General features: G+C 39.1%; 1 protein-coding gene across 1 annotated transcript in view; it reads right to left on the reverse strand.

Moving 5' to 3' along the window:
* Window positions 1–14394, reverse strand: part of LOC136242479 (uncharacterized) — a 53073-nt gene that overhangs the window by 6746 nt on the left and 31933 nt on the right. The window contains exons 27-43 of the mRNA XM_066033909.1: window positions 13965–14279; window positions 13501–13827; window positions 13095–13415; window positions 12699–13040; window positions 11985–12641; window positions 11491–11826; window positions 8047–8376; window positions 7655–7984; window positions 7249–7575; window positions 6830–7192; window positions 6104–6778; window positions 5712–6047; window positions 5294–5623; window positions 4897–5238; window positions 4470–4796; window positions 4082–4414; window positions 3688–4023 (exon numbers count right to left, since the gene is read on the reverse strand). Coding sequence (XP_065889981.1) covers window positions 3688–4023; window positions 4082–4414; window positions 4470–4796; window positions 4897–5238; window positions 5294–5623; window positions 5712–6047; window positions 6104–6778; window positions 6830–7192; window positions 7249–7575; window positions 7655–7984; window positions 8047–8376; window positions 11491–11826; window positions 11985–12641; window positions 12699–13040; window positions 13095–13415; window positions 13501–13827; window positions 13965–14279 — 6327 coding nt within the window. The remainder of the gene's footprint in view (window positions 1–3687; window positions 4024–4081; window positions 4415–4469; window positions 4797–4896; window positions 5239–5293; window positions 5624–5711; window positions 6048–6103; window positions 6779–6829; window positions 7193–7248; window positions 7576–7654; window positions 7985–8046; window positions 8377–11490; window positions 11827–11984; window positions 12642–12698; window positions 13041–13094; window positions 13416–13500; window positions 13828–13964; window positions 14280–14394) is intronic.

Here is a 14394-nt window from a genome sequence, read left to right on the forward strand (position 1 = left end):
ACTGCGATATGCCAAAATGCACGTGTCCGGCTGAAGCGACGTCGAACAGTAAAAAAAATCAAGCCTGTAGCCTTAACCATTATTGAGTTATGCTTGTCTGAAGGCATCAGTCAGTTAGTTACTCAGTCAGTCAGTAAAAAATTCCATTTAAAAAAATTCTGTAGCAACTTGTTGAAAGCATTTCGAGTTGATCTGAAGGGTTTGTTTGGGCTTAGTTTTACCTGCCTCATTGTCGTCAGGGAAAAGTAAGGCTGGTTTTTGGGTGATGTTTTTTGTGGGCCATGCCTACTTCTTTGTGGTCCCTACTATACAGTACTATTATACTGTATGATACATATATTACAGTTATTATATACATTACAGTACTGTATATTAGGGTTGGGCTTTTCTGGATAAAAACATCACCCTAAAACTAGCCTCACAACACCTTCATGGCACTTTGGTAGTACTGGCCAAGCCCAAATGTACCTTCAGTACAGATTGAAATGCTTCCAAAAAGTTGCTACAGAATTTAAATATATATAATTAGTGGAATTTTCTACTGCCTGACTGACTGACTGACTGACTAATGCCTTTAGACAAGTGTAACTTGAAAACAGTGGAGGATACGAGCTTGATTTTTTCACTGTTAGACATTGCTTCAGCCTGATTGGTGCCTTTTGGTATACTGCAGTGCATGCAATGCATATTTCATGGACTTACTTGTGTCCTCCTTTGTGTACCATTTAACTTTGCTAAGTTGTTGATTCGCAGTAGCGCTGCATGATGGCTTCCCTATGTTTGACAGGAATCATCTGAGTTTTTCGTTGTAACCGAATTGATTGCAGATGAGAACTGGATGGGAAGGACATGTCAGTATATAGGCTGTATTGTAACACCAAAATGTTGCTTTGCAGCATTGTTGATCCTTCTAGTGTTCTTCGTTTGTAATGCCATGTAACATAGCTGAAAATGAATATATAATGGCCACTTTGTTAATTCAGTAATCAATAGTTATGGCGCTTGTTCAGACAAAACAATAAGCCTGGCACCATTCCCTCCATTCTATTGTGGTTCACCAGTCACATAATGTTACAAAAAATAAACAAACAAGTATAAGGAAAAATAAATATTTTAAGTGTAGGTTAGAGACTTAGCATGAGGATCTTCATCTCAGAGTTTATAAACAGCAAACTTCCTCTGACTTCGGAGTTGGGGTGTATGTAAGTGCAATACCTCATAGCCATGGTTTATATATTACATGTACACTAAAGCCCATAAGATCAACCACATCTCTAGGTCTTCTCTCTTTGCATATAGGTATGGATATGTATTACGAAATATGTATATAGATACTGCCTTATGTAGAGAATTTCTACTAGTCACATTAAGATGGAGTCAATAACTCTGTTTAGAATAGGTATTCTAGTTGTTTAAACTGTCAAATATTATGCTACTCTTGATTGTTTTATTAGAGTTTATGACTGTTCTAATAGAGTATCTCTACTAGAACTCCTGACTGTTCTATTAATCCCTTATATATGCAGTCACAATAGACTGAATTAGGGATTAAATGTCCACTAGTATATCTACAGGTGTAGGTGACCTCCCTTGTTTCACTACTTTATGTTTCTATGATCCCTAATCAAATTTAAAATCCCTAATTTTCCTTTTGCTAGTTTGTTTACTTTTTTTGTAACATAATTTTGACTGGTGAACCACACATACAGTATCAAAAGAAACAATGACACTAGACGTGCCATAAAATTTAATTTGCGTATGAATGCATGCCCCATACATTAATTATGAGAAGTAAAGAGGCCATTCTGCTTCGTTTTCAGCTATGTTTAACCTGTTGCACAGCATTTCAAATGAAGAACAGTCTCTACCAGTCACTATGCAAAATATAGACAATAACTGTCATAGCTAGTCAGCAAAGCCACAGGGAAGCCATAATGCACTATCAAAAATCCACACCTTGTGCTGTTAGTGAAAAGAAATGGGACACAAAGTAAGTAAGTAAGTAGTAGGTAAGTTAGTAATTCAGCAGAAAATTCCTAAAAATTACAATTTCGTGGCAATATATTGGAAGCAGTTTGGGTTGCAATAAAGGCACTTTCAGGCTTGGTCCAATACTGTCAAGGCACTGTGAAGATACCGTAAAGTCAGGTTGTTAAGTGCATGCGCTTATAATTTTCGGAGAAAACGTTTTGTAAAAATCATACTATCTGTTAAGCGCATACGCCTAATAAATAATTATGGTGAGTGTAACACAGAATCACTACGTTGTAATAGAGTAGTTAATAGTTTGTGCCGGTCACCACGCCAGTGTGTAAGGATATTTGACTCCATTTCTGGGTGAAATCCTTTGTGATAAACAAGATTATCACTATCCAGATGGCTGATTTGCTGTATACATAGTGAAAGGAAACCTCAAGGGAGACGTAAGCGCTTGAGAGAAGACATTAATTTTTCAGTACTTTCAGCTTTTCTTGCCATTTCTCACTGTGTGTAGCCATGCCATCGCATTTGGCCATGTGTGCTAATCATCCATGATTAATTACAAGAAATGTGTAGGCGCTTAACAAATAATATGCACTTAATAGACACATATGCTTAACAACCCGACTCTACGGTATTGTGAAGTTAATTTCTAGTCAAAAGTTTTTGTGAGAGTATACATACCTCCATGATCCATACTATACAGTATTACTATACTGTATATAATCATTAAGTACCTTAATAAGGAGAGATTGGTAAGAAAGCATATGGCTTTGTAAATTTTTGCACTTAAAAAAAGCAGCCTTGCAATAAGTTTTACTTGAAAAAATATATGTATGTAATAGTTGTAACATAGGTATGAGTGATTTTCCTGATATAGGCACAAATGTGAGGGTTGTAGGCCTGGGTGTGTATACAGTGTATATCTGACAAATCACAAGAGCCCACGTGTTGGAACTAATATGTTCCACTTGGGTGACTCACCTGCAGGTATGGGCATGGTTCACAAGTGTATTTATATTGGGCTATGTGAATTTTGATGTGGATAATGTACATAAGAAATAACATCAAGGTGTTACTGAGGCCAAACGTAAGTGTAAACGAACATGCAGAAAGCTCTTCAACTGTGGGTGTGCAATTAAGCACAGAAGCTGAAACATGAGCTCATAACAATGTTTTAAGTGCACCAAAGTACTTACTTTACCAGCCATGAATAAACTAAAGTTGTGAATAATATGTTCACAATGCTAATGGCTAAATCCATTGAGCGCCACACCCTGTGCTTTGTGTGACATCATGACATTGTGCCAGGTGTCTATTATCAATCACCTTATGTAGCTAAAGTCTTTAAGCAGGCTGTAGGACCAGGTGTCCTACAGACCTTCAGCACACTTCAGCACTTGTGCTGTAAAGCATTAATAAATAAAAAATAAATAAAAATCAATACAGCAATATAAACAACAAACAACTCATTTCCAGGTCCACAGATTAACTCTGGCTCAACTTTACATTATTCACTACACTAAAACCCACAATTGATGTCATGAAGTGTCACTATATTATAGCAGAGGAGGTAACAAAGTTTCATCAAAGAAATCTGATGATCTGTTTCTGATCGTTAATGCATTCCCAAGCACTGTTAGCAGTGCTATTTGGCATTTATACACCTTCGAGGTTTGAAAGTGGTATGTATATATGTATACCTACCTGTCATGTTGCAGCGAACACCAGCATCTTCACCATGTACACAGTTGTGAGAATTCCAACCATTGTGTGGACAGTCACTCAAGTAGAATTCAGTTCCAGTACACTGAACATTATCCAACCAAATTGTACCAGTTCCTTGACCAAATCCAGCTCGTAACACTGCTTGAGTGGCACCATTGGGACAACCAATTTCTCGACACACTACATGAGCATCTGGAAGTCCCCAGATATCATCACAGACAGTGCCCCATTCTCCATCATAAAATATTTCAACACGACCCTCAGTCTCATCCACACCACCAACAAGTCTTATTGGATAAGGCCCAACAGCATCATCTAATACAATGCAGTAAGTATATAAAATAGTTCTATGCATATTATATGTCACACTTACTGGTACATACAACTCCAGCATCTTCAAAATGGAAGCAGTTATGGTTACCAACACCATTGTGTCGACAATCTTGTAATCTGGTCTCATTACCCAGACACATTAAATTATCAAGATGAATGGGACCAGTACCAGCACCAAATGAAGCAAATCTAGTTGGACGTACTGCATCAGCAAATCCTAGTTGACGACATGCCACTCTAGCATCACGAATATCCCAGAAATCATCACAGACTGTGCCCCATTGGTTGTTAAAGCAAAGCTCAACACGTCCCTCAGTGAGGTCACCATTAACAAGACGTATATCTCCCTCAGTGCAGGGTCCATCAACAGTTGCTGTATTTATTAGTCAGAAATGACAAGCGAGTAAAGAACAATGGTATATACTCACTTCTACAAACAACTCCAACATCTTCAAAATGTACACAGTTATGGTTTGTGGTGTAACTACACTGATACAGATAGTTCTCATTTCCAGTACAGATCACATTATCAAAGTAGATTGGCTCAGAAGCTACACCTCTACCAAACTCTCCAAAGTAGGCTGCTCTTTCTGCACCAGTATAGTTGAGTTGACGACAGGCAACCTGTGCTTCTTCAAGACCAAAGAAGTCATCACATACAGAGCCAAATGTTCCATTAATCAACACCAGTAAACGACCTTCATTTGGTGTATCACCATCAACTATTTCAATTGGGAATAGTTCTCTTCTTGTTGCTGTACAGAAAACAAATGTATATAGAAGCATAGTTACACATCACAGTATATTTGTAATGCAGAACTTATATATTACAACAAATTACAATGTGTTACTAACGGTTGCACTGCACAGCAACATCCATGTTGTGACCACATCCAGCAGTGTCTCCCCATGTTTGTGTAAAGAAACATTCTCCAAATCTTCTTTCATTTCCAGTACAGTCCACATTAGTTTGCCAGATGCGTCCACTTCCACTAGCATACAGAAAATCAGAGACTGTACCAGTAGAAATGACATCAACATATCCCAGTTGTCTACAGAAAGCTCGAGCATCATTAAGGTCCCATCCCATATTACAAATGGTTCCCCATTCTCCATTGTACATCACCTCAACACGACCATTGTAGGCTTGATTACCTCCTTGAACTCTAACTGATAACATGACAGGTGCTGAGGTATCTATAGAAAACAAGGCCATGATATATATGAACTAAAGCATGCTATGAATACATACTAGTACACACGGCGCCAGCATCTTCAAAGTGTCGACAGTTGTGCACTCCAAAGCCATTAGATTGACAGTCTTGTAGTCTTGTTTCATTTCCGATACACATCACATTGTCAAGCCAAATTACACCAGTGCCAGCACCATGGGTTGCAAACCTAGTAGCTTGACGAGCATCTTGGAAGCCCAGTTGTCGACACACTACTTGAGCATCAGCCAAATTCCAGAAATCATCACACACTGTACCCCATTGACCTTCCCAGTACACTTCAACACGTCCAGAGAAATCATCATCACCATCAGCAAGACGAAGAGTGCCAGGTGGATATTGGTTGACATCTGTGAGAATGTATAAGACATTAGACCAGTAAAATGACATTATTTATACATCACTTTTTTACAGTTTGACAGAAACTGTAAAGCTTACCAGGAGGACAGCTAACACCAGCATCTTCAAAGTGGAAACAGTTGTGTTCTCCAAATCCATTGTGCACACAGTCCACAAGCCTGTTCTCTGTACCTCTGCACTGTACATTATCCAGCCAGATGAAACCTGTTCCTGAACCAAAGGCAAATTGTTGAGCTGAAGCTCTACTTGTGCTCAAGCCCAATTGTCTGCAAGCAACTTGAGCATCAAGATCTCCGAATATATCATCACAGACTGTTCCCCATTGGCCAAGGTAGCATACTTCCACACGTCCACTAATTCCATCTGAACCATCAGCAAGCCTGATATCACCATCATTACAAGGTACGTCACTACCTAAAGTGTTATCCATCATAATTGCACTTGAATTCACATACAAGTCTTGTACTTACTATTGCAGACAACACCAGCATCAAGACTATGATCAAGACAAGCACCACTTGCAACATTCCATCCATCATTGATGCAATCAAACAATGTAGGTTCATTGCCAACACATCCTAAATTATTTAAGTGTATAGGACCAGTACCTGGACCGTAGGATTGTATGTAGAGTGCTCCATTGTAACCAAGTTGACGACAAACAACATCTGCATCATTATTGTCCCAGTTTTGACTGCACACTGTGCCCCATCCATCATAGTTTTCATTGTAAACTTCCACTCTTCCTTCATAATCTCTGGCACCACCAACAATTCTGACTGCAAGTGGCTGGCCATCAGGAGGTCGATCAGGATAGTCACATATTACTGAGGCATCCTCAAAATGTCTACAATTGTGTTGACCCCATCCATCAAAGCTACAATCCCACAGGTTGTCCTCAATACCCAAACATTGTACATCATCCATCCAGATGCGACCAGTTCCTTGACCAAAGCGAGCAAACCGTGGTGCCTCTAGAGCATTGCCAAATCCAAGTTGTGTACAGACGACATCTGCATCAGTGAGCCCCCAGAAATCATCACACACTGTACCCCATTCTCCATTGAAGAACACCTCTACTCTTCCTTCATTACTGTTGTTGCTACCTGCTAATCTCATGGAGATGTTTGTGTTGACCACATCATCTGTAAAGGAGTCATTAATGCTCTAGCACATTGAATAAACAATGAACTTACTTGTACAGTAAACTCCTGAATCTTCAAAATGAGAACAGTCTTCAATACCAAAGCCAGGATGTGGACACAAGCCAAGATTTGTTTCATCTCCAGTACAGCGGATGTTATCCAACCACACTGGAACTGAATTGTTCAGTATAGCACCAAATGTGCGGTCAGCAAATCGGGTGATATTTAAGACACTACTAAATCCTAATTGTCGACAAACCACACGTGCATCCAAGAAGTCCCAGTTGTCATCACAGACAGTTCCCCATTCACCATCATGAAGTACTTCAACTCTTCCTATTCCTGTTGATGAACTGACTACCCCATTGTTGACCAATCGAATGTCAATCATTTGACCACTAGTAAATGTTTCATCTGTAAAGAAGAATAGTAACATATCAATACAGTGTTTGTTTAATAGAAGTTCATACTTGTGCAAATCACTCCAGCCTCATTGTTTGTGTTACAGAAGGTTTCTCCCCAACCAGAATGAGCACAGAACTGAATGCTACTTTCATTTCCACGGCATGAAACAAAATCCAACCACAGTTGAGAATTTTCAATTGAGGGTGGGAATGTAGAATCGATGGTTGGTCTCAAAGCTGACATATAGCCCAACTGTCTGCAGATAACCATGGCATCATTTATGTCCCATCCGTTATCACAGATGGCACCCCATTGACCCTGGTAATGGACATCAACACGACCTTCCGAATGTGAAGATCCATTTCGTAGCCGTACATCATAGTCCTTGGGAGCTGAAATATAAAGCAACTTACAACACAAACAACAGTATTCTATTGCAAAACTGACAGAATGAGTGACCAAACAGCTTACCTCTACATCTTACACCAGCATCTTCACTATGACTGCAGTCATGAGTTCCAAATCCGTTGTGAGGACATTCCACTAAAGCTTGTTCACTACCAGTACACAGAAGGTTGTCCAGCCATATTCGACCTGTGCCAGCACCAAATGCTGCAAGCCTCAAAGCCTCAGTAGCACCAGTAAAATGTAACTGTCGACAAACCACCTCAGCATCATTGATGTCCCAGCTGTCATCACATACAGTACCCCACTGACCATTGTAAAAGAACTCCACTCTTCCTTCATATTCTGTAGCACCTCCTAATAATCTTACGGAGTATTGGGGTGGTGGAGTGTTATCTGTAGTTGTAACATAAAAATTTCAGTAAAAGTGCTGTTACAATGTGATTTATAATCCTTACCAATACACTCAACTCCAACATCCTCAAAGTGGAAGCAGTTGTGACTGCCAAATGTTCTATGTGGGCAGTTTTCCAATGAGGTCTCATTTCCTGTGCAACGTACATCATCAAGCCAGATTTGACCAGTACCTTGGCCAAACTCTAAGAAGTTTGCCCTCCTCAGTGCACCTGGATAACCAAGTTGTCTACATACCACATTAGCAGCCGCAAGGTCGAAGAAGTCATCACACACAGTTCCCCATATACCAGCATACAGAACTTCTACTCTTCCTTCAAACTCATTTTCTCCATTTACTAACCGTACCTGGATTGGTGGCTGTGTTCCATTGGCTGTAAGAGCAAATAAGTAGCAGTAACAATCAAAGAATATTACTTACTGAGTGGAGTCCCTGTATCATTTAGAACATTGTGTAATGGTAGTAGTATACTAAGTAGTAGGGATCACAATTGCTTACACTTTTACTTGACTAGAAGTCAGCCTCACATTATATACCTTCACTGCACTTTACCAGTATTGGTCAGGTGCAGTCAAGCCAAAACACATCCTCAAAGCATCCTGAAATGCTGTCATCAACTTTCTGCTTAACTAAAATTTTTATTTGACAGAATTTTCTACTGACTAACTGACTGACTGACTAGACAAGCATAACTCAATGATGGTTAAAGTTATGGACTAGAACTTTTTGCAGTTAGATAAATTATATTAATGTTATGTTGCTTTAGCTTGAAATGTGTTTTTTGGTGGAACCATAGGTAATAGAGTACTTAGGCTTAGAAAACACAATAATGCGATGCCACAAAGCACATTCATTTTAATTGAAAGTCTGTATTACACACATCACAAATATCCATGCCTGCTGTGATTATATCAAAGATAAACAAGTTACAAATTTATTGACCACTAATTGTGACTACTACAAATTCTTATAAGTAATTGTTGGAACTGGGATGGGCAATTATTCAATTATCGTGATAATCGTGATTATTTTATTGGCAATAATCGACATTGTGTACTTTTCATTGACTAGTGATAATCGAAATTGGCAATTATCGTGCAATAATCGTGATAGCCAGAGAAATATTTGTAAATTTTCAATGTAATTTTACCGATTAATTGACAATTCATGATGTGTTTAGTGTTTTTTGTTACAAAAGTTAAGTTGACAATAATCGTGATAATCGTGATATTTGTTCATGACAATAATCGTATAGCAAAATATCAATATGGCCCATCACTAGGATGGTACCAGCACTTAAGGAAGTTATGCATGAAATAAAATGGGCTCAAAAAATGTACTTTAAAGTCCATAATTTTCTTTGTGGCTACTGACAATAACTTCTGATAAACCTTTTCCTTACCTTTTAACACAGAGAGTATAAGAGCAAAATAGCAAAATAGGAGTAGTTGGGCAAAGTATCTTTCATTGTTTAAAGTCTTTAGTGGTACAGCACAAAGGGAAAATCCCATGTTGGTGACATATCTATGTGCCTGATCAGAAGTCTCAAAAGTGGAACTAGCTATGCAAGGAGCGGATGAAGTAAGAATGGCATTTAACAGTCAAAATTATTGTGATACTCTTCGTTACAAAACCTATGGTTTGAAAAATCTCTCACAAAAGCCTTCACAGTTTCTTTGATCTGTTGGATTACTATTTATACTGCTTAGAACAATTCTTTCTGTACTTGAGCACAAAATTGTCTTGTCCTATCAATGAAAATCAAACCAATTGCATTTTCTAAGTACTCTATTATCTATATGGTAGGACATGGAATCTGTGTGTCATTGACATACATTGCATTTTGTGAGTAGTTTGTCAGATACTTCATAGGTTGTACAAATAAAAGGTCTGTCTACAATTATGCAAGACTTGAAGTAACAGCAGGTGTGCATCACATGTTGCTTTCCATATTTAAGGCTGTGTAAGATCAAAGCTTATATAGACCTAAGCCACTTTGCTTGCCAATAATTAGTAGCTATTGAGGGTATTTTTTGATGTGCAATTATATCTGTACATCCCTGGTGCCATTCTTTCTTTTGATGAAGTGTATAGGAGTTCATTAATGATAAAGATAAATTATGTTACAAAAAATTACATGCAGAAGTTTTTAAATTTTAAACTACAAGTGTACTTATTTGTTAACTTTTTTGTAAATAATAAATATGACTGGTGAACCCACAAATACCACATCTGAAATGGTGCCGCGTGCCCCAATTATCGTCTGAAAAGTGAAGTATCCATTACACTTCGTTGTCAGCTATGTTCAACCCGTTACACAGCATTTCGAATCAAGAACTGTTCGAAAAGCACATCTGCAATCCATGCATACTGAAAGAAATGGTGTCGTGTGCCCCAGTTATATCAATTATTGTCTGAAAAGTGAAGTATCCATTACCCTTCATTGTCGGCTATGTTCAACCTGTTACACAGCAGTATGAATCAAGAACTGTTTGAAAAGCATCTCTGATATCAAAATAGCCACTATGACAAATACGGACAATTTCCGTTACTAAGGGAAGCCATCATGTGCTATCGCCAAATTGATACTTTTTGCTGTCAGCAAAGATGAATGGGACACAAAGGAGAACACTAGTAAGTCCATGAAGAATGCATTGTACATACTGTGGTATACCAAAAGGCACCTGCCGGGTTGAAGCGACGTCAAACAGTGAAAAAATAAAGCCGGTAGCCTTCGCCGTTATCAAGTTACGCTTGTCTGAAGGCATCAGTCAGTCAGTCAGTTACTTACTCAGTCAGTAGAAAATTCCATTAAATAAATAATTTTTAAAATTCTGTAGCAACTTGTTGAAGGCATTTTGGGTCGATCTGAAAGCTTGTTTGGGCTTAGTTTCACCTAACCAATACTGCCTGATTGTCGTTAGGGGAAATTGAGGCTGTTTTTTGGGTGATATTATTTCGTGGGCCATGCCTACTCCTTTGTGGTCCCTACTATACATTACTATTGTAGTGTATGATTACAATAGAAAGTATTGAAACAGAGACATCATCACCTAATGTGCAACCTACTTTTGCTTATAATACCAACTTTATACACTAAATTAGAGATTATGTTTGCACCAAATGACGATCTCCATTGTTTCAGTACTTCTGATTGTGTAATGAATGCTACTAACTTATAAATTTCTTAACTTTTTCCTTACACTTGTATATATAATCACTTAACAGTAATGACATGCACTGGAACCTTGGACCAGCTGACTGATATAATTTTACTGTGATAAGGAGATTGTCCTTTATTGTATTGGTAGAGATCTGTAGGTACCTCAGACCCCATTCTTTGTTGACAGGTTAAATGTTTAATGTACAGTGTACTTAATTGGAGGGTGGATTTTTAAAGGGAGCTAGGTTCCACTGTGTATACATAGCAGCAATAAGTGCATCATAAAAAATGGACACCTGTTAATGTAAAACAGTAATAACTTACACAGACAGATGACACCAGTATCCTCAAAGTGGGCACAATTATGTGATCCCCAAGCATTGTGTGGGCAGGAATCAATGTTCTCTTCACTTCCAGCACAATTTACATTGTCTAACCAAATAGGATCCATACCCTGGCCAAATCCTGCTCTGGTAACAGCAATAGCTCCAACTGGATTCAACCCCAACTGTCGACATGCAACCATTGCTGAAAGACTATCAAAGAAATCATCACAAACTGTTCCCCACTGTCCTTCATAGTATACTTCAAGCCTTCCAGTCATATTAGTGTTGTCTGCATCATTTATCAACCTAATGTCACCAGGAGATGGTCCTATATCTGTAACAAACATTTGTTGGTGTAAATAATGCTGGTTAAATATATAGTCCATGTTATGTATCTACAATGTACATTAGCTGCGCAAATTACTCTTACATAGCTATACATATGTGTGTGTGAAAATTGTGAATATAGCACTTCCTAAATAGAAGACCTACCTGACGAACAAACAACACCAGCATCTTCAAAGTGAGCACAGTTATGTACTCCCCATCCATTATGTGAACAGTCTTCTACTCTTGTCTCATTTCCTCTACACTGCACATTGTCCAACCAGATGGTGCCTGATCCTTGTCCAAAGCTGGCACGGCTTGTAGCTTGTAAGCCACGTCCAAATCCAAGTTGTCTACAAATCACATGAGCATCCTCAATACTCCAGAAGTCATCACAGATTGTTCCCCATGTTCCAAGGTACAGCACTTCAACTCTTCCCTCTAGCTCACTGCTTCCACCAATGAGTCTGATTTCAGTTGGTGGTGGTGGTCCAGTAAAATTACTACATCTCACAGAGACATCTTCCCTGTGCTGACAGTTGTGAATAGCAAATCCATTGAATGTGCAGTTTCCAAGACAATTGTCATCAGATGCACACCGTACATTATCCATCCAGATAGTGCCAGTACCTTCACCAAAGCGGGCATTGTAGTAGTATGCCACTGCTCCAGAGTAACCAAGTTGTATACAGACAGTGTTAGCTTCTTCTTGACCCCACAAATCATCACACACAGTTCCCCAAGTATTGTTATAGTACACTTCTACTCTACCCTCATACTGGTCACTTCCACCAACAAGACGTACTGGAGGACAGCTAGGTACTGTAGTTGTTAATACAATGCATAATTATTATATTTAAACAGACAATTTATGCATACTTAAGCATTCAGCTGAGGCATCTTCAGAGTGTTGACAATTATGGCTGCCGATTTGATTACCACCACAGGTAAAAAGATCAGGCTCAGTTCCAAGACATCTTAAGTTATCTAGCCAAATAGGTCCAGTTCCTTGACCATATCTAGCAAAACGTGGAGCAGCCACAACATCAGGATATCCAAGTTGACGGCACACCACTCTGGCATCAGTTATTCCCCAGAAGTCATCACAGACAGTACCCCACTGTGCATTGTCAAATCCACCAGTACTGTTGGTGTAAACTTCTACACGACCTGTATGCTCATTGGGCCCATTAACCAATCTTACTTGATGGACAGGTATGTCTACAAATGTTATTTATTCTTTAAAATCATATTTACAAGTGAAACATTTCTTACTTGTGCACTGAACACTAGCATCTTCAAAATGAATACAGTTGTGTGTTCCAATTCCATTGTGAGGACACTGATCAAGTCGAGACTCAGTTCCAGTACAGTGCACATTATCAAGCCAAATTGGTCCAGTGCCCTGTCCAAACTGTGATGTACGATAGGCAAACACTGCACGCAGAAAGCCAAGCTGTCTACACACAACAGCAGCATCATTCAGATCCCAGAAATCATCACAGACTGTACCCCATTGACCATAAAAGATTTCTACACGACCTTCATTATCAGAAGAACCACCAACCAGACGAAGTGTACCATTGCTTGTGGTATCTATGTATACACAAATAACATAGTAAAATGAGGTTTCACTAGCAGGGAGGGTGTGTATTTGTGTTTACACAAAGGGCTTACGTACTTCCACACCAGACACCAGCATCCATTGCATGTGTACAATTTGTGATTCCCCAGCCAGAAAAGGCACAGTCAGAAAGATGTTCTTCACTACTTCTGCAACGTACATTGTCCATCCACACAAATCCAGTTCCCTGGCCAAATGCAGCTGAGCTGTACACCTGAATTACTCCAACATAACCCAGCTCTTGGCATACAACCTCAGCATCATTGATATCCCATAGACTATCACAAATGGTACCCCATGCATTACTGTAATAGATTTCCACTCGTCCCTGGCCTGGTCGATCACCTCCAACAAGTTGAACTTCAAACTGATGAGGGCCAGGATCTACACAGTATTGAATTTGCTAAATAATTTGCATAGATACAAATGCTCACACACATACACACACACACACACACACACACACACACACACACACACACACACACACACACACACACACACACACATGTATGCCATACCAGAGCAGCGAACACCAGCATCTTCAGAATGTAAACAGTTGTGTGCACCCCAGCCATTGTGAGTACAATTCCCTATACATCCCTCAGAACCAGTGCATCGCACATTATCTAACCAAATACTACCACTTCCTTGTCCAAAAGCAGCAAACCTCAAAGCAGCTGTTGCAGGTCCAAATCCAAGATGTCTACACACTACATGGGCATCAAGGAGACCCCAGAAGTCATCACAGATAGTTCCCCATTGGTTTTGATAATAAACCTCTACACGACCTTCAAAGTTGTTGACTCCTCCAACCAGTCTTACTGGTGGACAAACTACAGATGTGATATAAACAACTACAGTACAAACTTAGCACAACAAAATGAGTATTAATATTAATGACACACTGTGTGCTATGCACATGTGATGTGAATGTGTACACACAAAGAA

Source organism: Dysidea avara, chromosome 13 (assembly GCF_963678975.1).
Source record: "Dysidea avara chromosome 13, odDysAvar1.4, whole genome shotgun sequence".
NCBI lineage: Eukaryota > Metazoa > Porifera > Demospongiae > Dictyoceratida > Dysideidae > Dysidea > Dysidea avara.